General features: G+C 45.7%; 1 protein-coding gene across 1 annotated transcript; it reads right to left on the minus strand.

Annotated features, from left to right (window-relative positions):
• Positions 1-1,536: 1,536 nt before the first annotated feature.
• LOC149437497 (uromodulin-like) lies at positions 1,537-27,470 on the minus strand (the record flags this gene model as incomplete). Its single annotated transcript, XM_089660892.1, has 7 exons — positions 1,537-1,698; positions 3,407-3,569; positions 10,900-11,139; positions 13,375-13,529; positions 25,638-25,852; positions 26,770-26,874; positions 27,383-27,470. Coding segments are annotated over 7 exons (1,128 nt in total), but the record flags the coding sequence as incomplete, so codon positions are not given.
• Positions 27,471-27,614: the final 144 nt, after the last annotated feature.

A 27,614-nucleotide genomic window follows, 5' to 3' on the forward strand; every position in this document is an offset into this window, starting at 1 on the left:
GCTCTGGGGGGAGCCCCCCCTGCCCCAACGCAATCCTCATTTTGAGGCTGGTGGCCTGGCATGGTTCAGGAGGGGGGGCGCTCACTCGTCCCCCCCTTTCCTGACCTGCTGGGCTGCATGCTCAGATAAGGGTCTGGTATATATTTTGGGGGGGACCCTACACCTTTTTTTTTCTACATTTTGGCATGGGGTTTCCCCTCAGCATCTTATTCAAACCCAAAGGGCTTGGTATAGATGGAGGGGGGGACCCCACGTAATTATTTGTACTATTTTGTAATTGCTGGCTTTTTTTTTTTCACATTCAGCTTTCAGTGGGGAACCCTGATGAAAGCTGATTACTACCAGGCACGTTTTTCTGTATTGGCTAATAAAATAACAGCAAAGCTCAAAAACCGCTGTATAAAAATGTGCAAAAACAGCGGTAAAATTTGCATGAAAAATTACGCTAAAAATGCTACGCTCAGATGTGAATGAAGCCTTATGGTGATTAGACAGAACCTGTGCATCATTATATCAGGTGTCCCTACCCGTGCCGCCATTGGCGGCTAGGGATGTCAATCACGGGGTCCCGGCCGGAGATTCCCCGCCAGCACCTCGCCATCATCGGGGAAAGCTGACAGGGGAGAGATCTGAGTGAAAACAATACAGATCTCTCTCCTGTCACCAAGGACATGCTGTTTTGTATCTCTCTTCACAGCATGTCTCTGGCACTTTTCTGGCACATTAAAACCTATGAAAAATTTAGTAAGGAAAAGATCAATCCTTTGGGTTTGAGAATCCAGATTTTACCCAACCTGGAAAAGATAAGTGAAGATTTAAAGAAAAAAAAGAGTGGGAGGAGAATTTGTAACATTGTTCACAAAAAAGTATGTCCATTTTGACTACTGAGTATAATAGGCAGGTTGCTGCCCTGGATGGGAATTTAAAACAAATCCCTTTATATCGCGGGTGTCAAACTGGCGGCCCTCTAGCTGTTGCCAAACTACAAGTCCCATGAGGCATTGCAAGATTGACAGTTACCAGCATGACTCCCAAAGGCAGAGGCATGATGGGACTTGTAGTTTTGCAACAACTGGAGGGCCTCCAGTTTGACACCCCTGCTTTATATCTAGAATTGGAGAAGAAACTTAGGGATGATTTGGCGGATTTGAATACATACTGTATATATTACACAAAAAAGAAAACACATTTTTTTTAGATTAAACAGCCTTCATTGAATGGAAGGAATACAAATGGACTGTTCTCCAAAAACCTTTCCCCTCTAGGAGAAGGTACCCCCGCACTATACAAGGAACACGGGGGATAACAACTCTTAATTTTTCCTATTGTATCAGTTATTCCTTGGAGCAGCTTTACCTATAATAGGTTGACTTACCTGCATCCAAAGCGATACTAGCGGTTTGTGCAATTGGCTGGATAATCAGTGATCTGGATAGAGAGCCGCAGGTCTGTAAGGAAATAAAAGAAATTCAACAGAAATTCCAGACAAGTGAAATCGGTGAAGGAACTGCAAATTGTATCCAAGAAGCACCACAGCTATGCTAAAGTCACAACGTCCCCTTCATGTTCCTTTATCTGTGTTATCCCCACAATGGAAACAGTGGAGGATGCGGGCGCACCAGGTTCTTCCATCACTCCAATGGTCAGACTTCCCAGGAACAGTCTCTCAAAATCATATTCCCCAATAGCCTTCTTATTCTACATTGTATCATGGCATTATGCCACCATCAATTGTCTTTGTTAGGGATAAGATTGGGTTTGGGCTGAACCTAAGCTCATCCCTAATTCATGTCATTGCTACAGCAGATGGACAGAACTGTGAATTATGGTGGTGGTGGTGATGGTAACTCAATATCAGAAGCCAAAATAGGATTTAATTCACCACTTTTGTGTGGAGTTGGTCATTAATTCATCTTTCATGCTCATTTCACACTGCAATGTTCTGCCTGCTTGGTTTGCAAAAACAGAAGAAAGCACAAGGAAAGCTGGCATCCTTAAAGTGGAACTTCACCCAGAAAAGGGAAATTCTGCTCTTTCCTCCTCCCCATCTCCTCTGCCATATTTGGAAATTTTTTTTGAGGGGAGGGGGAGCATGCACTTCGTTTTGATAGGTACCCGCTCCCATTTGTGCTCAGATCACGTAAACGATCCAAGTAGAGGTTATTCCTCCTTTCGGTACCCACAACCTTCTGGGACACATCACAGGTTCCAGGAGGCTGCTGGACCATTCACAAGGGGCAGAATGGCAGTGGGAATCCTGCTCTAAAGCTTCAAGGAGTCAGAGCCTGCCTCTCACAGTTAGCATGCCTGCGCCAAGGACCAAAGACCGGTGAAGGATGGTGCTGGATCCATGAACAGTTGAGTGTCTGTTTATTATAAGTCAGTTTTTGTAGCTGTTGACTTTTAAGTTTTAAAGAAATGACTGAACACCTGCTGTAACCTCTTGGCGGCGGCCGCACGCAAATGTGCGGCCTCCCGGCGTCTGGGCCTTGACGCCGAGCAACCTCACATTTATGTGTAATTAAGAAATACATATATGCTGAGAGCATGCGCCCTGCGCATTCCCAGCATACATGTCCGGTACTCACAGAAAGGTCCCGATTCCCTCTTGCAATCGGGACCTCCCCGATCATGTGACTGCTGTGACGGCGAATCACAGCTGTCACATGACCCTAAAACCCTGCACTGCCTCCTGCCTTCTCAAACCCTTAAAGGGCCGGGAGGGCCTGGCGCCAAGGGGTTAAGCTTGGTGATGTGATTTTTTTCATTTTTCAGTCCATAAGCACCTCCAAACATCTAAATAAGGCCATGCAAAGATCAGAAAGCCAACTGTGGACATTGGGGCACCACAGTGACTTAATGGTTAGCACTCTTGCCTTGTAGCACTGGGGACTTCAATTGAAATCCCAGCTAGGACACTATCTGCATGGAGTTTGCATGTTCTCCTTGTGTTTGTCTCCTCCAATTACACAATGGTAGAATACTTGGCTCCAGTCTAATTTGGCCCTAGTGTATGTGCATGTATGTGAGATAGAGACCTTTAGATCGAGACCTGAGATAGATTGTAAGCTCCTTGAGGGCAGGGACTGATGTGAATGTATCGCATGGAAAGCACTACATACATTGTTGGCTGCAGGTCACCAGAGGTCTGGTTATCAGGAGGAAGGAGGGATTCTTATACATAATACACTAAAGGTTTAAATAAATGCTTTTTCTAACCCCCAAACCTGCCACCCTTTAGGCTAACGGAAATGTATCCAGGGCTAGAAAATGCCTGAGGCTTTGAGGGTCCCTTGGACCAGTGGGCCAATTGGGCAGCTGATTGTCCATCTGGCTAAAGAAGCCCTGACTGTTCTTTCAGGCACAGAAATCACAGAACATCCTCTATGTGTATGTTGAGTCTTACCACGGTGCAATTATAATTATCAGCGCAGAGTTTAAGTTCAGCAAAGAGAAAGACGGTGTTAGAACTGGTGATCTTGAAGACTTTCATAGGAAACCGAGCTTCAATGCCGACTCCATTGCTATCCACTTTTAACTGGTCAGTAGATATTTGGCTAGATGGGCACCTGGATACAGAAACCTTTCATCAGTTTTCAGTTACTGTAATCTATAGATTAGAACACAATACTGGTACATACTAATAGAGCTGATCAATATATGGGCTGCATTCATTACTTTATAGGGGAACAATATATGACATGCGATCATTTTGTTAAAAAAAAAAAATATATATATATATATATACACACACAGTATATGTTAGAGGTAAAAAAACCATGGCATTTTAAATAAATAAGCGCGTATGATTCGCTCCCTATGATTAAGTCCGGATGTGACAAAACGTGTCAGAAATTGGTTGAGTGGAATCCATTCTGTGTCTTGAAAGGGGTCTATTCCTTGGAGAATTATATATCCGAAAGCTCAAAATGCCAACCATGAGAATGGAAGGCAAATATGTTTGGTGAGTGCATACCTGAGAGGGGTAAAATAAACTTATATATAAAAATATATATATAAAATCGAGCGCACAGTAGGATGTAGATATGGTAGCTGCTGGCACAAAAGGCACCTCGTGAACCTCCAGAGTAAATAATAAAGCATAAAAGTGCAGCGCTAATTAAACAATAGTTACACAATAATAGATCACATATGATTGTGGATCAGTAAAATGACTGCGTAAGTTCATCAGATGTGCTGAGTGAGCATACAGTCTCCAACAAGTAAGGAACCAGAAATAGTGAATATCAGAAAATAGCCAAGTAATGCACTAACCAGATAGCGCATGTTAAAGCGCATGGGACATTTAAGACCTGTCCCTGGTACTCAGCCACTGTATCACTGGAACAAGGCGGTGTCATCTATAGGGTGACCACTAGATGTCATCTGTCCGGGTGTATCCAGCCACTGTATTAATGGATCAGGAGGGTGTCATCTATAGGGTGACCACTAGATGTAGTCGGTTCCAGGGGAAGCTGTATCACGGATCCAGGGATGTCACTGCAGATGTGTTCTTGCTAGGCACAGCACCAGGACCTTCTGGATTCACGCTCCCCAGAAATAAAGAGCCGTGGAAAAATGCCTCAAATAGTGTGATATCGTTTATTAGGTCAATAAGCAATCAAAAAAGGACTTACTTAACAAAGGTACAGCTGCTCATAAACGGCCAGACCCGGAGGTACATGTACTTAGGATAACATAGCTTGGCACTTCCCTAATGCGTATCGTGTAAGTACACATCATCAGAGGGGACTGTGCCAGTGGTAAGTGTGGTGTTTTAAACCTAAAAAAGCGCCAAAAATCACTGCAATGCGGCGGCACCGTTATTGCCGGTTCGAGCATGCGCAGTAGCGATCGGCCGTTCGTGCAGTAGCGTCCGCGGTGGCCATTTTAAAGAAGCCCAACAGACATTGTTCCATGTAATGTGAATGCATGGACATGCAAGTGCTGGCTCTGCAGCAATCTTAATGGGAATAAGATTCTGCAATCTTAAAAACACACGGGGCAGGAAATACAGCATTAACAGTGCATGGACCATACTGTATGCACCATTGTAGTAAAAACGCCTAGGTAAAAGACAAAAATATAAATGAGTGGGATCTCATCTAAAAAAGCGATTCTGGCACTCTATTAAATGCAGATATTTGTGTTTGTATCTGCATTTAATAGAGTGCCAGCACTTGCATGTCCATGCATTCACATTACATGGAACAATGTCTGTTGGGCTTCTTTAAAATGGCCACCGCGGACGCTACTGCGCATGCGCGAACGGCCGATCGCTACTGCGCATGCGCGAACCGGCAATAACGGTGCCGCCGCATTGCAGTGATTTTTGGCGCTTTTTTAGGTTTAAAACACCACACTTACCACTGGCACAGTCCCCTCTGATGATGTGTACTTACACGATACGCGTTAGGGAAGTGCCAAGCTATGTTATCCTATGTACATGTACCTCCGGGTCTGGCCGTTTATGAGCAGCTGTACCTTTGTTAAGTAAGTCCTTTTTTGATTGCTTATTGACCTAATAAACGATATCACACTATTTGAGGCCTTTTTCCACGGCTCTTTATTTCTGGGGAGCCTGAATCCAGAAGGTCCTGGTGCTGTGCCTAGCAAGAACACATCTGCAGTGACATCCCTGGATCCGTGATACAGCTTCCCCTGGGACCGATGACATCTAGTGGTCACCCTATAGATGACACCCTCCTGATCCATTAATACAGTGGCTGGATACACCCGGACAGATGACATCTAGTGGTCACCCTATAGATGACACCGCCTTGTTCCAGTGATACAGTGGCTGAGTACCAGGGACAGGTCTTAAATGTCCCATGCGCTTTAACATGCGCTATCTGGTTAGTGCATTACTTGGCTATTTTCTGATATTCACTATTTCTGGTTCCTTACTTGTTGGAGACTGTATGCTCACTCAGCACATCTGATGAACTTACGCAGTCATTTTACTGATCCACAATCATATGTGATCTATTATTGTGTAACTATTGTTTAATTAGCGCTGCACTTTTATGCTTTATTATACCTGAGAGGGGAGCACGGCACAACTTCAGATTGTTTCACTAATATTCACGTGGTGATTATTGGAATATGAATATGATTATGAATTAACTTCACGTGGTAATCACAAAAAAGGACTGAATTATTTGGACTTTTCATGAGTTTATATATTTTGAAAACTATTTGTTTGAGTTTAAGCGCCGCATTAATATTTTATATATTTTATAGAATATATATATATATATATATATATATATATATATATATATATATATAATTGGTGTGGCAGTGCTTAGTGACACTTTAACTGACTGATGCAGTGATCAGGGACACTGGGACTGGTGTGGTGGTGGTCAGAGGCATTGGGAATGGTGTCACTAACTAGTGAGAGTATGTAAAAATATTAATTTTTTATTACAATCTTACAAAAAAAATTACATATATATATATATATATATATATATATATATATATATGTATAATATATATACACACACTATATTTTCAAAAGTATTGGCCCCGCCCTCCAAATCATGGGACTCAGATGTTCCAATCCCCTCCATGGACACAGGTGTATACAATCAAGCCCCTAGGCATGCAGATGGCTTCTACAAACATTGGTGAAAGAATGGGTCGCTCTCAGGAGCTCAGTGATTCCAAGCGTGGTCCCGTGATAGGTGGCCACCTGTGCAATAAGTCCATCTGTGACATTTCCTGGCTACTAAATATTCCACGCTCAACTGTTAGTGGGATTATAACAAAGTGGAAGCCACTGGGAAGAACAGCAACTCAGCCACCAAGTGGTAGGCCACGTCACATGACAGGGCGGGGTCAGCGCATGCTGAAGCGCACAGTGCGCAGAAGTCACCAACTGTCTGCAGAGTCAATAGCTAAAGACCTCCAAACTTGGTGTGGCCTTCAGATGAGCCCAACAACAGTGCGTAAAGAGCTTCATGGAATGGGTTTCCATGGCCGAGCAGCTGCATCCAAGCCTTCCATCACCAAGTGCAATGCAAAGCGTCTGATGCCGTGGTGTAAAGCATGTCACCACTGGACTCTAGAGCCATGGAGACATGTTCTCTGGAGTGACCAATGACGCTTCTCTGTCTGGCAATCCAATGGCCATGTCTGGGTTTGGCGGTTGCCAGGAGAATGGTACTTGCCTGACTGCATTGTGCCAAGTGTAAAGTTTGGTGGAGGGGGGATTATGGTGTTGTTTTTTAGTGATTGGGCTTGGCCCCCTAGTTCCAGTCATGGGAACTCTTAAGGAATCAGCATACCAAGACATTTTGGACAATTTCATGCTCCCAACTTTGTGGGAAGAGTATGGAGATGGCTCCTTCCTGTTCCAACATGACTGCGCACCAGTGCACAAAGCAAGGTCCATAAAGACATGGAGGAGCCAGTTTGGGGTGGAGGAACTTGACTGGCCTGCACAGAGTCCTGACCTCAACCCCATAGAACACCTTTGGGATGAATTAGGGCATAGACTGCAATCCAGGCCTTCTCGTCCGACATCAGTGCCTGACCTGACAAATGTGCTTCTGGAAGAATGGTCCAACCTTCCCATAGACACCCTCCTAAACCTTGTGGATGGCCTTCCCAGAAGAGTTGAAGCTGTTATAGCTGCAAAGGGCGGGCCAACTCAATATTGAACCCTACGGACTAAGACTGGGAGGTCATTAAAGTTCATGTGCGTGGAAAGACAGGCGGACCAATATTTTTGCATTTTCATTTTCCAAAAACTTGTGGTAAAAAAAAATACATTTTAAAAATTCTCACTGATACTTTCTAAAATGGGGCAATTTTGTGGGTGTTTTTACTGTCTTGGTGCTCCAAGGCCTCCAAACATATGACTGGTAATCTGGAAATTAGGTGTAATTTATGCACCTAGTACGCCTGAAGGGGCTCCTTAGATTTTGGTCTCACCTGTGCAGCTAGGCTGGAAAAAAGTATCATACGTGTGGTATCATACTCAGGAGGAGAAGCAGAATATATATATTTTTTTTAATTAGGACAAAAAAAATTACAAATTCAAAAATTCACCATGCCTTTCACTAAATGCCTTATACTGTCTACTTTCCAAAAAGGGGTCATTTGTGTAGTATTTGTTCTGTCCTGGCCTTCTAGGGCCTCTAGAATTGAGATAGCCCATCGCTATATATCAGGACTAATTGATTTTCAAATATATCCTATAGTTTGTAGACTCTATAATTTTCACACAAACTAAATAAAATAAACTGATTTTGGTTATTTTTCTACCACAATTAGGCAACAGACTACATTTTGGCCTAAATTTATGAAGAAGGATTATTTATTTGCAAAATTTTATAACAGAAACTAAGAAAAATGTGTTTCTTGTTTCACAATTCTCAGTCTTTGTTCGATCATATAGCAAAAAAATACCAAACGAAAACTCTACAGTGAAGGAAATGCGTATTTGCTCCCCGGCTGACGTTGAATGTTTGCCCCTCACACAGAAATGATCGGTCTAAAAATGGAATGTTCGGTGTAACACTGAGAGACAGAATAGCAACAACAAATTCAGCAGAAATGCGTCTAACAAATGATGACTGATCTGCATGTTCATGAGGTAAATAAGGATTTGATCCCCTTCACAAAACATGACTTAGTACTTGGTGGCAAATCTCTTGTTGGCAATCACAGAGGTCAGACCTTTCCTGGAGTTGGCCCCCAGGTTCGCACACATCTCAGGAGGGATTTTGGCCCACTCCTCTTGGCAGATCCTCTCCAAGTCATTAAGGTATGGTGGCTGACGTTTAGCAACTCGAACTTTCAGCTCCCTCCACAGATTTTCAATCGGATTAAGGTCTGGATACTGGCTAGGCCACTCCGGGACCTTAATGTGCTTCTTCTTGAGCCACTCTTTCTCTTCACTCCATGTTGTAATGGGAAGGGGAGTGTCAGGAATGGACTCAGAACAGGTGGTGCTGGTGCTCACCTGCCTTGTGGGTTGCAGTACCAGTGCTGGCCAGCGGGTGCTCTCAGCAGCCAGAATCTCACTCCTGCAGTCAAGCCATCACCTGAGGCTGATTGCAGGAGGTGTATTTAAGCAATGGCCAGGCCTGCAGTCAGTGCCTTGGTGTTTGTTCCCATGAGCCCCTGTATCTGCATCCTGTCTGATATTTCTGCCTGATATTTCTGCCTGATCTGGACTCTGCTAGAACTCTGCCTGCACCGACCCCAGCTATTCCTGACCACTCTCCTGCCTGCTCCTTTGTACCTTGTCTGCCTGATAGTTACCGACCCGGCCTGCCTGACTCCGTTTGTGTTTCCGCCCATACTGGGATCTGTTGGAGGTTTGGTTCTTGCACTGTGTGTTTGGGTGTACTGTATAGCCTTTAATAAATTAGATTGTTTTACACCACACTTGAAGCCTGCGTTTCCCTGAGTCAGTCCACACATCTCTGGTCATACTTGGATCTCTGACAGGGAGGGATCAGCACCACAAATAATACAATGTGATCGCTGTGATGACCAATCATAGGGAGGGATTACATATTACCCAGCTCCTCGAATTCTCTGGGAACACTGTCTTTGTGTACCCAGCCATCTAATGACAGCTGGGTACACAGGAAGGGGAGGAATCAGCACTGTGAACAATACCATGTGATTGCTGTAATGATCAGTAGTAGGGATTACATAGTACCCAGCTCCTCAGATCATCTGGGTACAGTGTCTCTGTGTACCCAGAATGAATGGATCAGCAGCTGCAGCCCCCGATCCTTTCACTCTGTGCCCATTCATAAGTACTGATCTGTCTCCACTCCATGTTGTAATGGGAAGGGGAGGGATCAGCACCACAAATAATACCATGTGATCGCTGTGATGACCAATCATAGGGAGGGATTACATAGTACCCAGCTCCTCAGATCATCTGGGTACAGTGTATCTGTGTACCCAGCCATCTAATGACAGCTGGGTACACGGGAAGGGGAGGTATCAGCACTATAAACAATACCATGTGATTGCTGTGATGATCAATCGTAGGGATTACATAGTACCCAGCTCCTCAGATCATCTGGGTACAGTGTCTCTGTGTACCCAACCATCTAATGACAGATGGGTACACAGGGAAGGGGAGGGATCAGCACTGTAATCAATACCATGTGATTGCTGTGATGATCAGTCATAGGGAGTACATAGTACCCAGCTCCTAGGATCCTCTGGATACAGTGTCTCTGTGTACCCAGCCATCTAATGACAGCTTGATACAAAGGAAGGGGAAGGATCAGCACTGTAAACAATACCATGCAATTGCTGTGATGATTAGTCATAGGGATTACATAGTGCCCAGCTCCTCAGATCAGCTGTGTACAGTATCTCTGTGTACCCAGCCATCTAATGACAGCTGGGTACACAGGAAGGGGGGGGGATCAGCACTGTAAACAATACCATGTGAGTGTTGTGATGATCAGTCGTAGGGATTACATAGTACCCTGCTCCTAGGATCCTCTGGATACAGTGTCTCTGTGTACCCAGCCATCTAATGACAGCTGGGTACACGGGAAGGAGAGAGATCAGCACTGTAAACAATACTATGTGATTGCTGTGCCAAGCATAGGGACTACATAGTACAGCCCCTTGGATTGGCTGAATACAGTGTCTCTGTGTACCCAGCTATCTAATGCTAGTTGGGTACAAAGAGTTCATCTGGCCGATCCACTGGCTGGTGGCTGCGTATTCAGTGCTGTTTATAAATGGCGCTGGGTAAATAAAGGGCCGCTGATCCGCCATTGATACACGCACAGTGCTGCATAAGTGGTTAGGGGGATATATTGTTCTGGGCATTTAGCGAAATATTTCTAAGTCAAAGTGTACAAAGAACATGCAGAACTACTAACCTGTGTGCTGTGTACTTACCCGTCCTTAAGAAGATAGTACTTGATGTCACTTGAGTTGGTAGGAGAGGCATAAATATTCACCACTGAGAGATTGAAGGTGTTGGCATCCAGATCTGGTACTTTCACAGAAAGGTAAATAGTATCTTCCACAGTCAGGACGTCATCTTCTGCGAGCACGTACATATATGTGCTTTCTTTAAAGGCTGCCATTACGGCTGTATAACTTGTATCTGCTGTAAGGTCGTGTATTCCTGTGATCCTGGAAAATAAATGCACAACAAAAGGTTACCTACCTAGAACCCCTTGTAGGTATGTGGACATGCAACTATGAGAGGGCACAGAACAGAAATATTTTCCCTGAGGATAAAGAAAGAGCAAACCTATCAGATCTCTTCTCCAGCTCGGTGTATACTGGTGGGGGAGGTGAAGATGATATACAAAAGGATTGAGAATTTCAATTGCACCACAAAGGATTCACATTAATATGTATAAAAAAAACAGACAAAATAAAAGTCATTTTGGTGACCTTGTCAGGGTGAAAAAAATTTAAGAAGTGACATCCCTGCAATGGAAGAGTTTTCATACTCCCCTCTCAGGCGGTCCATGTCTCCTACCTTTCCTCCATCCCTGTGCTGCAGCCTCCACCAGACTCTTCAGTATTCAGCTCTTCCGGAAGTGTGGGATGTCTGTGTCTGCCGGCACATGCCATGGTTCCTTCCTCTGACCCCGATGTCACTACAGGACTCAGCAGAGACATCGGGGTGGATGGAAGGAACCACACAGCCCGGCGGGGGGCACTCAGGAGCGCTCAATATCAAAGAGTCTCATGGAGGCTGCAGCACTGAAGCAGAAGGAAGGGAGGAGACACGGGGTATAAAGACTCTTCTATTGCAGAGACATTTCCTCTCCATCTGACAGGGCGGCTTGGGAAGACTTGGCCCAGATGGCTTACTAGAGATGTGTGCGATGGAAACATTTGTTTTGATTTGTTTTGGGTTCATTAAGTTAATAATTTAATTTTGTTATAGTCATTATGTTAGAATGATTCATTTTCAGAATTAATTTTATTCATTCTACTCTTTTATTTCCTATTCTATTATAAACTATTCCTTTAGTTGCTATTTAATTTCTTTCATTTTTTTTCCATTCTATTCAATTCTATTACGTATATTTTATTCTGCTGTGCTTCACTCTCTTCTATGCTGTTTTTTACTATTCTTTTTTAATTATTTTTTTATATGGAATTCTATTTTATTGCTTTTTTTCTATTCTATTCTATTCTTCTCTATTCTTTTCTATTCTAATCTATTCTTTTTTTTATTCTTTATTTTGAAGAATAGTATAACAAGTTTTACAATAAAATAACATTCTAACAGAATGTAGATAAACTTGGCACAGCACTAGGCACATAATTACATTCCATACATAAATCAAAAAATCTCTGAAATATGCAATACCTTTAGTATTCTAATCTATTCTAATTAAAATTTATTCTATTTGAAATTCGAATTTTGGAAGACAGTTATATTCTTTCTATTTTATTCTGTTCTATTATATTGAATGGAATTTTATTGTTTTTATCTATTCTATTCTCTTCTTTTCTATTCTATTTGAATTCAAATTTATTCTATTCCAAATACAAATTTCGAAAGACAGTTATATTCTATTTTATTCTATTCCTTTTTATTCTAATCTATTCCTTTATTTTCTATTCTATTGTTTAATTCCATTCTTTATTTTCTGTTCAGTTCTTTTGTATTCTTTTCTACTCTGCTACTTTATGTTCTGTTCTATTTTATATCTGCCTGCAGTTCAGCTTTAGTATGAACACTTTTCCGCCCAGCCTATAGTAAAATGATGGGCGGGATTGAAATTCACCATTCTGGGTGGATGCCGTATGATTCTATTTTGTTTAAATCTATTATTTCCTATTCTATTCAGCAGCCTAAATAAAAATCATCCTATTTCGCTTTTTTACCTTACTCTATTTGTTTCAATATGTTTCCATTTTGAATTCAAATTCATTTTCAAATTCATTTTTAAATTTTAATTCATTTTCCACATTGAATTTGAATTTATTTTCCAATTCAGATACTTTTTTTGTTATAATTTATTTCAGATTTATTGAAATTAGTCACTACTGTGACATCCGAATCTCAGAATAATGAAAGTTTTGTCTGAATTTCTATTCATAATGAAACGAATCGCACATGTCTATGGCTTACACCCATGTGTCCTCAGAGAGTTGAGCTCAGTTATATCTAAGGTTTTGCCTCTAATTTATGAAGACCTGGCACAAGGCCGATGCGGTGTCTATATATAAGTAGGGATTCAGATCTTCAACCAGTAAGGACAGAACTTTAGTTTAAATTTCTACTGTAGGGAAGATACTTGAAGGTTTGCTAATCATCCAAGGGTACATGATGGAATCCAATATCATAACAGATGGCCAGCTTGGATTTTTAAAAGACCGACATTATGTAATAATAATTACCCAAGTATTGGGTGCAGGGGCACATAAAGAGAGACAGACATATCCAGCGGGTAAGAGCAGGAAACATTCATGACAACGTCATCTTGTGTTCTGATTGGATCCGTCTGGGCAAATATATACAGCTGATTTATGTATGTGACATGGGTTCCATTTATCTGTAGAGAGAGGAAGCACATAAGTCATCAGACGAGGTCAGAAAACTCCCCGCCATACAGTAATCTGCACATTATCCAATAGTTACTATTAATGTCAGTGTATTCCCTGACCGGTCAAAAATGAAGTCTGCAGATTTGTTGGAGCAGAACTCCGGCCAAAAACAACCAGAAAAAACTGAAAAGTCCATCAAAACATAAAATGAAAAACCAACTTTTCCTGCATTAATAAATGGACCAAAAGAGGAAGAAATGGGATTTCACACGGTGCTGATACCTCCCCATTGAAGAAACACTCAGAAAATCATTTTCTATCTCCGCCTCTGATCCTTGCAGCCAGATCTCGCGGTGTTCCAACCAGATCAGGCCACATACCCCTAGGGGTTTCTTCGTAAGTCAATAAGTATTTACTGTATTATCTCCTTTGATTAGTTGGCTGCTAAGGAGACGTCCGTGTATGTGCGTCCTTGGCTGGGGCTGTGTGGGTCCATTGAAACACAAAGTGCCCAGCAAGGCACGCTCTTACCTTCTCTACCCAGGCAGCTGCATAAGCCGATCACTCCCTTTCCTCACTATCAGGACTGCTGTTAGAAACCATGGGGCCCCATACAGCAAACATGACAGCCCCCCCAAAAAAAAACACAGTTTACTTTGCTTCAGTTTTGAATGAACACAGTGAGTAACTCGTACTGATCACTCATTGTGTTCATCATCCTGTTGTGTGCTTGCAGTTACCAGAGGGAACCCAGGAGAACTGGGGGGTACACATAGAGCGGTCTGGACAACATTGGGAAATGTATGGTGCACAAGGAGGATAATGGGTGCAGCAGGGGGGGCAATTACTGGAATCGATCCCCTGTATGGTTCTCTCTGCACCAGCTGAACACTAGCGGGAGGGAGAGGAGAAGAAGCCAGTCTTTGGCTACTGCAGAGAGCCTCACAGGGGATTGGTTCCAGTAATTGCACACACACCATGCTGATCACCATCCCTACGCACATCCAATTTACCCAGCTGCCTGGGCCCCCCTGCTGGCCTAAGCCCCGTACAGGAGGACTGATGGTACCCCCTTATCCACAGCCCTGCTCACTATCTCCTCTACAACCAGGAAGTTCAAGGAACAGTGCAGAGTTGGAAGACCCCGGTGGAGGACCCAGTAAATATACCAGGGTGGGGGGTTTTTCATGGACGCTGTGAATGCAAAAATACTTTTGCTTTATTACTTTTTGAATGTGTTCTGACAAGCCTGGGGTATGTAACAAAAAGTTACCATTTTGTCATTTCTTTTCTTGCAAAATGTATTAAAAAAAAGAAAAGATGAAGTAGAACCCAAAGTCCATCAACCCAGTAGAAGATGTGAAGTTCAGCTCAACTGACACTTCCAGTCCCACCACCTCTGCAGCATCAGGAGCAACAGCTCCAGTTCTCCAATGGAGAGCAGTAATTGAAAATTGGCAAAGGATCCTTCCCCTGCTGAGCAGAAAGCTACTTTTTACAGCCAAGAGTCTCCTGGAATGAGCCATTGTCTGTCACTAACAGCTGAAAATGATGTCTCCTGATAATTAGCAATGGTTGCCTCCTCTGTTGGGCAACAGTTCAGTTTCTGATTGTAGAACTTGAAGAATTAGGAGCTTCTCCTTTGGATGGTAAGCCGTTGCCCCCGCTCAAAGCTTCAAAACTACAACTCACGCGAACTCACTTCAGCATGGTATGTCTAAGCATGATGAACAAAGGTAGTTGCAAAAGTTCCAAGAAAGCCATCCTGGAACAACCATTCTTGAACCATTATTCCGTCAGGTCCCCAGATGTTGATGGACCACTCCTGGTCCCTGCAACCTGCTTTTTTTTTTTACCACATCCTTACTTTTGTGGATGGACCTCCCCAGACTCCAATTCCTTTTTATGGCCTGGAATCGATGCCACAAATGGGGATAGGCCTGGTTCCTGTATGGTCTGGGCATGTACATAAAGTCCCATATTTCACCTTCACACCAGGTGACCTACTTGGTTTCTATTTCCTCCATGATCTCATTAGGGAAATCATACCCTTATTCCAAAGACACCGGCCTCATTCTGTGCCCAGCATGGGCCATAATGCATGGTGATGGATCAGGCCTCCTTTCCGAATACTCTTTACTGAAGCCAAGTCCTTTAGCACATTGCCTTAGCTGGGCGATATGCTCCTTGTCTGCACTGTCATGATAAGAGCCTTGTGAGCCCTCCCTAGCTCAGCTCCACAATCCCACTCAATCTCTGCCACTGACTCCAAGTCCTCCATCCCCTCCTTTATGGTCCCGTACACATCTTTAAACCTAGGTTACTCCAGGTTGAATGCCCCTGAACACTCCTCACCTGAGGAACTTGTGGACTTCAACCCCTGGATTATATAGGCCAGCGAGATCCTCAACACAGCCATCTGGCCTTTCGACTTGGTAGCTGCACCGGTGGTGGGCTGCTTGCTATCCCCTGCTGACTGTATCCCTCAGATGGTGGAAATTAAGTTTTGCTGGTTTGACAGAATGTGGTCTGGTTGAACAACACTGGTCCAGGACCCAGTGGTAACTCCATCACACCCCTGTCACTCCTGAGGGCTTTAAAAGTGGGATTCAGCATCTTTGTGCTGTAACCCACCTTCCAGTTGACAAGCAGGATATTGGGTTGACGATCGCTGGGCAGCAATCTCAGTAACATCTCCTCGCAATGGCAACACCCACCCAGGGCAAGCAGCTTGACTGAGACCCGCTGACATTTGCTACATGCCAGTGTGATGTACCAGTGTGTGCATCCTCTCTGCTGCATAATGCTAGATACCCCTGAGGCACTAACCATACTCCTGTATCCATTAGCATCCTGCTCTGCAGCTCCACCAGCCTGGGTACTTGCCACTGTCTGCAAAAACTCTGCTGCTCACGCTTGATTCTCTCTCCCTTGCATTCGCCATCTTGGTGCTCTTTCCTTGACTTTCTCTCAGCTACACCCAGAAGTGATGTATTAGCCCCTCCCCACATATTGGATTGGCCAAACCTGGGTGGGGGCTCAACCCATTGGGCAAACTTTTTTATTCACTATGCTAACTCCTTCACATCATTATAAAGGAACTCCATCATTAACAGTCTCTACTGTATAGCAGGCAGCATCTACAATAACACACACACACACACACCGGTGGCAGCTTCACTTGTCCCCAAACAGGCGCTCTCATTCCAACACCCCAAGTTAATGCCTTCACCACCTCTAACCGAAAATGCTTCTGCACTGGCAACAGTCTCTACTGCAAAGCAGACATTTTCCCCTGTAGCACACACGGTGGCGGTGACTCTGCCTGTCCCTAGACAGACCTCACTGGTGCTCCCGTGGCCTGAGTTAAATCTTTCACTGTCACCTCTCAGAAATACTCCTGCACTGTTCCCACTGTAGAGCAGACATTCCCCACTGTGACACAACACTTCTTGTCAGGGCGGGGCTGTGGAACGGACAGGTAGGCCTAGTGGCAGGGTAACGCACTGGCTGACGACAACCACCACCAACAGAACGAAGTCCCTCAGGGCGCGGAGTCTAAGTCCCAGGCTGCCCTTCACCAGGGCCCCTGATGGTGGGGATGGACTTGACGCAGCCAGGAACCAGGTCGCGGCCCCCGAGACACCCCGGCTGCGGTAATGGCCGCCGCCAATGGCGTGTAGTTGGTGAGAATGACAATAGCGTAGTCAGGCAAGCCGGGTCGACAACAACAGGACAAAACGGTACAGAACAGTAGACAGAGAATAACAGGTCACGGGCCGGGTTCAGCAACGGAAGGTCAGATCGAAGGAAAACACAGAGAAAGGTCTTAGTCACAAGCCGAGTCAAATACCAGAAGAGTCACGAGCGTATACACAGAGCTGTAGCAAGACAAAGACACAAGACACAAGTGCAAAGAGCATGTGCGGATCACAGGCTTATATGTACTCAGCCACACCCCTCTGGGGGATGGACCTCAGAGACCTGAAGGCATAAAAGATTCCCACCATGCTCAGCAGAAATCCAAGATGGATGCCAGCACATGGAGTAACATAACCTCTGGGAAAAGGTAGGACCTTGACAGTACCTCCCCCTCAAGGGCCCCTCCCCCTCCGCGGCTCAACAAAAGGTTTCTGAGAAAAGCGGGTATGAAAAGCGCGGAGGAGGGCAGGAGCATGAACATCCGCGGAAGGAACCCAGGAACGCTCCTCGGGACCATAACCGCGCCAATGAACCAGGAACTGTAATCGACCGCGCACCAATCGAGAGTCCAGGATCCGGCTCACCTCATACTCCTCATGACCGTCAACCCGAATGGGACGGGGCTGAGGCAGAGAGGTAGTGAAGCGATTGCAGATCAGAGGTTTCAACAGTGATACATGAAAGATATTGGAGATCCGCATCCCAGGTGGAAGGGCAAGGGCATAGGCCACCGGATTCACCTTGCGGAGAATGCGAAAAGGACCGACAAAATGGGGAGCTAGTTTGGGTGTGGGCACCCGAAGATTGAGGTTACGAGTAGACAACCACACCCGATCGCCGACCTGGTATGAAGGAGCGGGCAACCGTCTGCGATCAGCCTGGAACTTCTGACGCTGAGCCGAGTCCCTCAAAGCCCTCTGGATCTGCCCCCATGAAGAACGCAGGGCAGCCAGATGGTTCTCCACAGCCGGAATGTCCTGTGGTGAGAACCTCTCAGGTAATACCGCAGGGTTGGTACCCATAGTTGGCCATGAAGGGAGACATCCCGGAGGAGGAGTTGACCGCTGAGTTCCTGGCAAACTCTGCCCAAGGCAGGAGATCGGCCCAATCGTCCTGATGGTTCAAGATATAACACTGAAGGAATTGTTCTAAGGCCTGATTGGAATGCTCCGCAGCCCCATTGAACTGCGGGTGGTAGGCTGAAGAAAAAGAGAGACTAATACCCAACTGGGAGCAGAAGGCGCACCAGAATCTGGACACGAACTGACTCCCGCGGTCCGAGACAATCACCTTGGGCAACCCATGCAGGCAAAAAATCTCCCTGGAAAAGACCGTGGCCAGTTCTTGCGCTGTTGGTAGTTTCCTGAGTGGAATACAATGGCACATTTTGGAAAAACGATCGACGACCATGAGAATGACCGTATGACCCCGAGACACAGGGAGGTCTACAATAAAGTCCATGCCCAGGTGTGACCAAGGACGCTCCCCATTGGGAATGGGTTGCAGAAGACCCATTGGAAGATGCCGTGGAGATTTATTCTGGGCACAGACCGAACATGCCGCTACATAAGAGGCGATGTCGGCACGGAGAGTTGGCCACCAGAACAACCGAGAGACGACCCAAGACAACTGGTTCCTCCCCGGATGCCCAGCAGTTTTGGAGTTATGGTAGGTACGCAGCAGACGGGTGCGCAACCCCTCGGGTACAAAACATCTACCCTCCGGTCTCTCGGGAGGAGCGTCAGTTTGAGCCGCCAAAATCTGCTCCCCAAGGGGAGAAGTCAGACTGGTGCGAATGGCAGCCAGGATCTGATCCGGAGGTATGAACGAGGTTGGCTCAGAGTCCTCCCTGGACAACTCAGAGTATTGCCGCGATAATGCATCAGCCCTGACATTCTTGGAACCAGGCAAATAGGATACCACATAGTTGAACCGCGACAAGAACAAGGCCCATCTGGCCTGACAGGGTGTCAATCTTTTGGCCTCCGAAAGATAAGTCAGGTTCTTATGATCGGTAAGAATGAGGACCGGAACCGCGGAGCCCTCGAGCAGGTGCCTCCATTCCTTGAGAGCCAGAATGATTGCCAACAACTCCCTATCTCCAATCTGGTAGTTGCACTCTGCAGAGGAAAGCTTCCTGGAGTAGAACCCACAGGGAAGTAGGGGTCCATCGGGCGACCGACGTTGAGACAGGAGAGTGCATACTCCCGTCTCGGATGCATCAACCTCAAGGACGAAGGGCAATCCAGGATTGGGATGAGACAGTATCGGAACCGAAGCGAAGGCGGATTTCAGAGCCTCAAAAGCTACGATGGCCTCGGATGGCCACTCATGAGGATTACTGCCCTTCTTGGTTAGGTCTGAGAGAGGCTTTGCCAGCGTGGAGAAGTTCTTGATGAACTTCCGATAGTAGTTGGCAAAACCCAAAAAGCGCTGAATGAGCCGAAGACCATTGGGACGAGGCCACTGCAGAACCGCCGAAACCTTCTGAGGGTCCATGGAGAATCCCTCCGCAGAAATGATGTAGCCTAAAAAGGCAACTTGGGATCGATGGAATTCGCACTTCTCCAGTTTACAAAAAAGTTCGTTCTCACATAATCGTTGCAGCACCTGCTTGACATCCTGGATATGGAACTCCATGGAGGCAGAGTAAACCAGGATGTCATCCAAGTAAACTACCACACACTGCTGCAACAAGTCACGAAGGACATCATTTATGAATTCCTGAAAAACTGCGGGCGCGTTACACAACCCGAAGGGCATCACCAGGTATTCGTAGTGACCGGTTCTGGTGTTAAACGCGGTCTTCCACTCATCCCCCTGTTTGATCCATACGAGGTTGTACGCTGCCCTAAGGTCAAGTTTGGTAAAGACTGTTGCCCCCTTAAGGCGGTCGAACAACTCAGTAATCAAGGGAATCGGGTAGGCATTCTTAGTGGTGATTCGATTGAGACCCCTATAATCAATGCAAGGCCTCAATTCACCACCCTTCTTCTTTACAAAGAAAAAGCCCGCTCCTGCTGGGGAAGTAGACTTACGAATGTGCCCCCGGGAAAGCGCATCCGCAACGTACTCCTCCATGGCCTTATTCTCCGCAACCGAGAGAGGATACACCCTGCCACGCGGAGGAGTGGCACCGGGTTGCAAGGATATGGCGCAGTCATAAGGACGATTAGCAGGTAAGGCACCAGCGTGTACCTTATCAAACATGTCCCGGTACTCCCCATAATCAGTGGGCAACGCAGAGTCCGAGGAGGCACACAACACCTTAACCGGCCCACGGATGCACCCGGCCCCACACTGTGGAGACCACGAGAGAATCTCGGCTGTTTGCCAATTGAAGGTTGGATTGTGCATCTGGAGCCAGGGATACCCCAAAACCACCGAATAGTGCGGAGAAGAAATCACCTGGAAACAGGCCAACTCCCTGTGAACAGCCCCAATAGCTACTTCAACTGGCATAGTCTCGTGGGTAAGCTGCAGTGGTTGCAGGGGCCTGCCATCTATCGCCTCAAGAACCAATAGGGTAACTCAAGCCTGCAAGGGAATGGAGTGCTGGGCAGCAAACGAGCTGTCCATAAACAACCCGCCGGCCCCAGAATCTACCAATGCCTGGGCCGTCACCAAGCCCTCCGCCCAAGAGAGGACAACGGTGATCAGTGGCTTATCTCTGCGGAACGCCGGGGACGAGGAGACTCCACCCAAGATCTGTCCCCGACAGGATCTCAGGTGCGAGCGTTTCCCGGACGGAACGGACAGGACTGCCGAAAGTGCCCACCAAGGCCACAGTACAGGCAGCGACCCTCCCGACGCCGAGCTGCCCGCTCTCCCTCGGAAAGGCGAGCAAACCCCAGCTGCATGGGCTCACCACCAGACAATCTATCCCCAGGAGGCGTGGGAGGAGAGGGAGGAATGGGTGGGACAGAAAACGCAGGTGCTAGTCGATTGGAAGACCTCCACAGGCGTTCCTTGAGTGAAGGCCTCTCCCTGAGCCTGGTATCAATCAGGATCAGGAAGGAAATTAGTGCTTCCAGCTCCACAGGCAATTCCTTGGCTGCGATCTCGTCCTTCAATGCATCAGAAAGACCCTGAGAAAATGCAGCCACCAGAGCCTCATTGTTCCAACCCACCTCTGCTGCCAGGGTACGAAACTCTATGGCGTACTCGGCAACGGTCCGTGAACCCTGATGCATAGACATGAGCAGTTTGGCAGCCGAGGCGGAGCGAGCCGGTACGTCGAATACCCTACTGAAGGCATCGACAAAACCGGAAAACTCGTGAATCACTGGGTCATTCCTCTCCCATAAGGGATTTGCCCAGGCCAAGGCCTTGTCTGAGAGTAGCGATATTAGGAAACCCACCTTTGACCTCTCAGTCGGAAAAGCGTGGGGTATTAATTCGAAGTAAATCCCCACCTGGTTGAGAAACCTACGACACTGACTCGGCTCACCCCCAAAGCGCTGTGGAAGAGGGGCTGAACCAGTCATACCACTGGGCGCCGCGGGTGCCGCAGCAGTCGCGGCGGTGGGCGCAATAAGCGGAACAGCAGCGGGAGCGACCACCGGAGTGACAACCGGCCTAATAACACCAGGAGTAAGGTGCGCAGTGCGTGCAAGCAGAGTTTGCAACGCCTGAGCGAACTGATCCAACAGGAGATCCTGTTGATCCAGTCTGGCGACCAACATTGGAAGCGAAGGCGTACCTGCACCGTCAGGGTTCATGGCACTTGTGTAATGTCAGGGCGGGGCTGTGGAACGGACAGGTAGGCCTAGTGGCAGGGTAACGCACTGGCTGACGACAACCACCACCAACAGACCGAAGTCCCTCAGGGCGCGGAGTCTAAGTCCCAGGCTGCCCTTCACCAGGGCCCCTGATGGTGGGGATGGACTTGACGCAGCCAGGAACCAGGTCACGGCCCCCGAGACACCCCGGCTGTGGTAATGGCCACCGCCAATGGCGTGTAGTTGGTGAGAATGACAATAGCGTAGTCAGGCAAGCCGGGTCGACAACAACAGGACAAAACGGTACAGAACTGTAGACAGAGAATAACAGGTTACGGGCTGGGTTCAGCAACGGAAGGTCAGATCGAAGGAAAACACAGAGAAAGGTCTTAGTCACAAGCCGAGTCAAATACCAGAAGAGTCACGAGCGTTTACACAGAGCTGTAGCAAGACAAAGACACAAGACACAAGTGCAAAGAGCATGTGCGGATCACAGGCTTATATGTACTCAGCCACACCCCTCTGGGGGATGGACCTCAGAGACCTGAAGGCATAAAAGATTCCCACCATGCTCAGCATAAATCCAAGATGGATGCCAGCACATGGAGTAACATAACCTCTGGGAAAAGGTAGGACCTTGACACTTCTCCATACCAATTTCCTCCCTGCAGTCTGACATCCTGATTGCTTCTCCACAATGCACACAACACTGGCAACAACACTGACAGTCTCTTCCATTACTGGAAGCAACCACTGCGATGTCTGTAGGCAAAATCCAGGACCCCACATGTAGTGCTTGCTCCACAAGGAGCCTCTGGAAATTTGCCCGGGTTCTTTTTCAATATTTTTTATTAAAGAAGTTTTTGTTTTTATAATACAACAAGCTCATGATACGCCCACACAGCGGCAGAGAGGAACAATAGCATACATAAGCAGATACAAATCAGCAAGGTGTATTAACCAAATAACAGAATGGCCAATGACAGCAAGGAGGGACGGCAAAAAGCCGAACCAAATAGTAGCAGCAGCAATCCATCATACTACCAAAAAAAAAAACAGAGGAAAAACCCCTACCGAGATGTATCAGCTCGAAACATACGGAAAAAAAAAACCCAAACCGATAAAAAAAAGAAAATATAAGAACATAGAAAGAAATAAGAAAAGAAGAAAGATTGAGGGAGAAAACATAGAAGAAAGGAAGACTAGAAGCGTCACGGATCCAGGGCTAGCACAGGCAACAACTATAAGAGGCCATAGCTAGTAGGAGGCAGGGACGGCAGGGAATAACGTATCCAAGGTTCCCAAACCTTAAGGAATCTAGGATGAGAATCATGAAGAACGCTACACTTGCCTGGATTCTTTCCCAGTGGACTGATCCTCTCCAGGAAAAGATCCAGAGCTCAATGTGCTTAGAGAATTTATGCCGACTCCCAGCATGCCTTCAGAGCCCTGCTCCCTGGGATTGGCCAGGGCTGCATAAATATTAGTGCTGCCATCTGCATAGCGCCACACCTATGTTCCAGAGAATTCTACCAGATCTATGGAAAGCAGAGGGAGTAAACAGACTAGCTGCAGCTGAGGACACTGAACTAACCTCATTAATTAGCTGCACTGGCTATAGTCAGTAGAACTAAATTTACCTGACACAGTAATGACAGCCACACTGGACACAGTGAGGCAAGCTAAATTTACCTATCAAAACACTTAGCTCCACTGAACGCGGTGAGCCAGCATTAAATTTAACCAAGACTAGCACCTATCTAGGAAGGTGATACATGGGTATGCACTGTCCAAAAGAAAAAGAGGATAACGGAGGGGTCGGGGAACAAAGAGGAACTTACAGAATAATTATCACATGAGGGGTAGTCCTTTGAGATATTCTTCTGGAGGCTATCTTTGGGGTCCTTGAAGAGCGTTGGTGCACACAATGGTTGCAGTCAGCCTACATGCAGAATGGGTACAGTATAGTCTCGGAACAGGTGCAAGGTAGATGTGGCTCAGATGCATTAAAGGATCGGTAGAATGCGGTAGAGAGATGGTATAGGTGCAGTCTAAGTTTGGAATAAGTGAGGTATAGTGTGTAGTATGAATACATTATGGATCGGGTGCACTTGGTGTCCTGATCTGAGAGGCTCAATCCTTTTTAGCAGTATCACCAAGGGGCGAATAGCCCTTTCACCAGTCCCTGGGATGCTGCGTTGACCTCTTACTGTAGAAAGGGGGGCCCCATCAGTCTCTCCCCAAAAGCCTCTGATCATCAATAGTTGAAAGCAGAGGGTGAGTGGACTCTCTAGTCTCCCTGAGGCCGTGGTGCAAGTGCTGTGATGTGGGCAGTGCTGCACTGCACCCATGTGTCCTCACTCCCAGTCTCAAGCTTGGATATCCGCTGGTATGGTCTCCCACTGGCAGGCATATAATCAGACAGAGGTTCTCTCTCTCTCTAATTCCCCTGGTACCAAGAGGAAGAACTTTCCTGGGCAATTTTGAAAAATCATCTCTACCCTCCTCCTTCTGCACAGAGCCTAATGGGAACGGTAGTGCAACCATTATAGTGTAGCCATTATATGGCTGCCGTCTCAAACTACAACTCCCAGGATTCTCAGCGCTCTGCATAAAAGTCTATGGGCTAGCTTGTATTTAGCTTGCCCCCTGCTGGCTGGAGGAGGGTGGTGCATCAGTATCTCAGTAGAGGGAGAGAAGAATAAAGGGCAATGTCACTATCACCATATTTTTGCAGCACAGCACCTGGCTACATTAACCATTTGACCTCCAGAGGATTTACCCCCCCCCTTCCTGACCAGGCCATTTTTAGTGATACAGCACTGCATTACTTCAACTGACAACTGCGCAGTCATGCAACGTTGCACCCAAATAAAATGTATGTCCTTTTTTTTCCAACAAATGGAGCTTTCTTTTGGTGGTATTTGATCGCCTGTGGCGTTTTTATTTTTTGCGCTATAAACAAAAAAAGACCGCCAATTTTGAAAAAAATATATATATATATTTTACTTTTTGCTATTAAACATGTCCAGTAAAAAAAAATGTAAAAATCAAATTTCGTCATAAATTTAGGCCAAAATGTATTCTGCTCCGTGTCTTGCTAAAGAAAATCTCAATCCGTGTAAATTAATTGGTTTACGTGAAAGTTATAGCGTCTAAAATGGCGGTGTATGTACTGGGATTTTTTTTTTTTGTATACTAGTAATGGAGGCAAGCAGCAGCATTCTGACACCGGGGGGAATTGACTAACTGTCGCTGACATTCCCAGTGACACCAGTACAGTGATCCATGCTAATAAAAAGCACTGACACCGTACTAATGGCACTGGGTAGGAAGGGGTTACATCTGGGGCAATCAAAGGGTTAACTGTGTGTTGTGTTTTACTGTGTCAGCCATACAAAGCAGTGTGCAGGAGCTGACAGGGAAGAGATCTGTATTATTTACATACAGGTCTCTCCCCGTCAGTGATACTCGGCGTTCGCCAAGTGCCAGCGGGGAATCACCGGCCAGGATCCAATGATCGACAGCTGAGGCCACCAATGGAAAATCACGTATATATACACATGATTTTGTACAGCCCTGTCACCCTGTAGCAGTATTTCTGTAGCAGTTAAAGTGATTGTCTATACATAATTTAATGTATCTGTTTTTTCTTCTCTTGTATAACAGTCAGACCGTGTCAGGAGAACTTACCTCAGTATCAGTGTTACAGTCATATTTTGTCAATGGACGATAAATGGCCATCTCTGATCTTCCATCCACAATCTCCCTTATTGCCAAACACTCGGAGTTGGTGCTGTTCAACCCTATATCAGACGTATTATAACCATTTGCTTCCAACCAACATTTTGACACTTGTATATTGAAATATTCTCCATCACAAGTCAAATTTGGAGATGGTTGGCTTCCTGAAAAAAAGAGTAAACTTATTCAGCATTTCTGAGATGAGAAGGTGACGGTGACATACTTGATGTACATTATACACTATAGGGGGTTTCTATATATACCCACTTTGGGGTGGCAGGAGTGACCAGGGACTGGGGAGAAAGCTGGCATAGAGTCAAAGAGTTAAATCCCAGTTACACTTCCAGTTTATATACAGGACATTGAATATTGGTGGTCATTGGACCCCCTTTCCTTACATTGGTGGTCAGTGTAGTCCTCACTTACATTGGTGGTCAGTGTAGTACCCCCTTACATTGGTTGTAAGTGTAGTGCCTCCTTATGTTGGTGGTCATTGTAGTGAATCTTTTCATTGGTGGTCAGTGTAACGACCTGTTACATTGCTGGTCCGTGTAGTGCCTCCTTGCAATGATGGTCATTGCAGTGAAACTTATATTCATGGTCCGTGTAGTGCCCCCTTACATTAGTGGTAAGCGTAGTGCCCCCTTACATTAGTGCTAAGTGTAGTGCCTGCTTATATTGGTGGTCAATGTAGTGCAAGTTTACATTGGGGGTCAGTGTAGTGCCCCCTTATGTTGGTGGTCAATATAGTGCCAGTTTACATTGGGGGTCAGTGTAGTGAATCTTTACATTGGTGGTAAGTGTAATGATCAGTTACATTGCTGTTTTATGTAGTGCCTCCTTACATTAACGGTCAGTGTAGAGCCACTTTTATTCATGGTCAGTGTAGTGCCTCTTACTTTGATGGTCAGTGTAGTGCCCTCCTTACATTGGTGGTCAGTGTAGTGGCCCTTATGTTGGTGGTCAGTGTAGATCCTCCTTACATTGATGTGTGTTACATGCACTTCATATGGTTTATGTGAAAATACAACATTTGTTTTTAGAAGGCAGAATGCTCACTCAGTATTATATCATACCATACCTCGTGTGAATGTATAGGAAGTTGTATTGCACCGGCAGGTATCACTAATGTCACAATACTCATCAGCAGCACAGAAATCACCTCCACAGGGTACAGATGAAGTCACTGGAGAGACAGAAAACCATTAAAGTCCATTCCTCTGGATATCTCATACAATATTCACATTCACTGTAGGCTGAAATCATTGTGTTGTGTCCACTATAGAAGTTTAAATGTTTGTAAGCTCTGACAACAATCCCTAACAATGGGCAATTTGCAGTTATTTTTAGTCTGTTAAATATACGGGACACACCGAGCAATAAAGACACTTTTTACTATGTTGCTGAAAGGTTAGAACCTCTGCAGACTTTTATTGCGTTGCCCCCTCTGGGGCGTTTCTCCTTATTCCCTGGTCAGGTGACAGGTGTCATACAGAATGGAAAGTGAGGGAAAATCTCCCCCCAAAAAAAACAAAGACAGCAGTTAAACCTTGACAGGAGCTTTAACCCTTTCCCAACATTGTCCAAAACAAAAAAGAAAAAAAAGTTTTTTTCCTGGAGTTGGGCTTTAATATATGTGACTGAAGGAACAAGTAAAATTATTTCAACAAAACTGTGTACATGAGATGACTTACCTGCATTCAGAAAGGTTGTAGTGGTTCCTGCCACTGGCTGGATGGTTTGTGATCTGGATAGAGAGTCGCAGGTCTGTAAGGAAATTAAAGTAATTCAACAGAAATTCCAGACAAGTGAAATCGATGAAGGAACTGCAAATTGTATCCAAGAAATGCCACAGCTATGCTAAAGTCACAACATCCCTTCATGTCCCTTTATCTGTGTTATCCCCACAATGGAAACAGTGGAGGA

The sequence above is a fragment of the Staurois parvus genome, unplaced genomic scaffold, assembly GCF_062004578.1.
Source record: "Staurois parvus isolate SC_StPar_1 unplaced genomic scaffold, SC_StPar_1.0 ptg001286l, whole genome shotgun sequence".
Lineage (NCBI taxonomy): Eukaryota > Metazoa > Chordata > Amphibia > Anura > Ranidae > Staurois > Staurois parvus.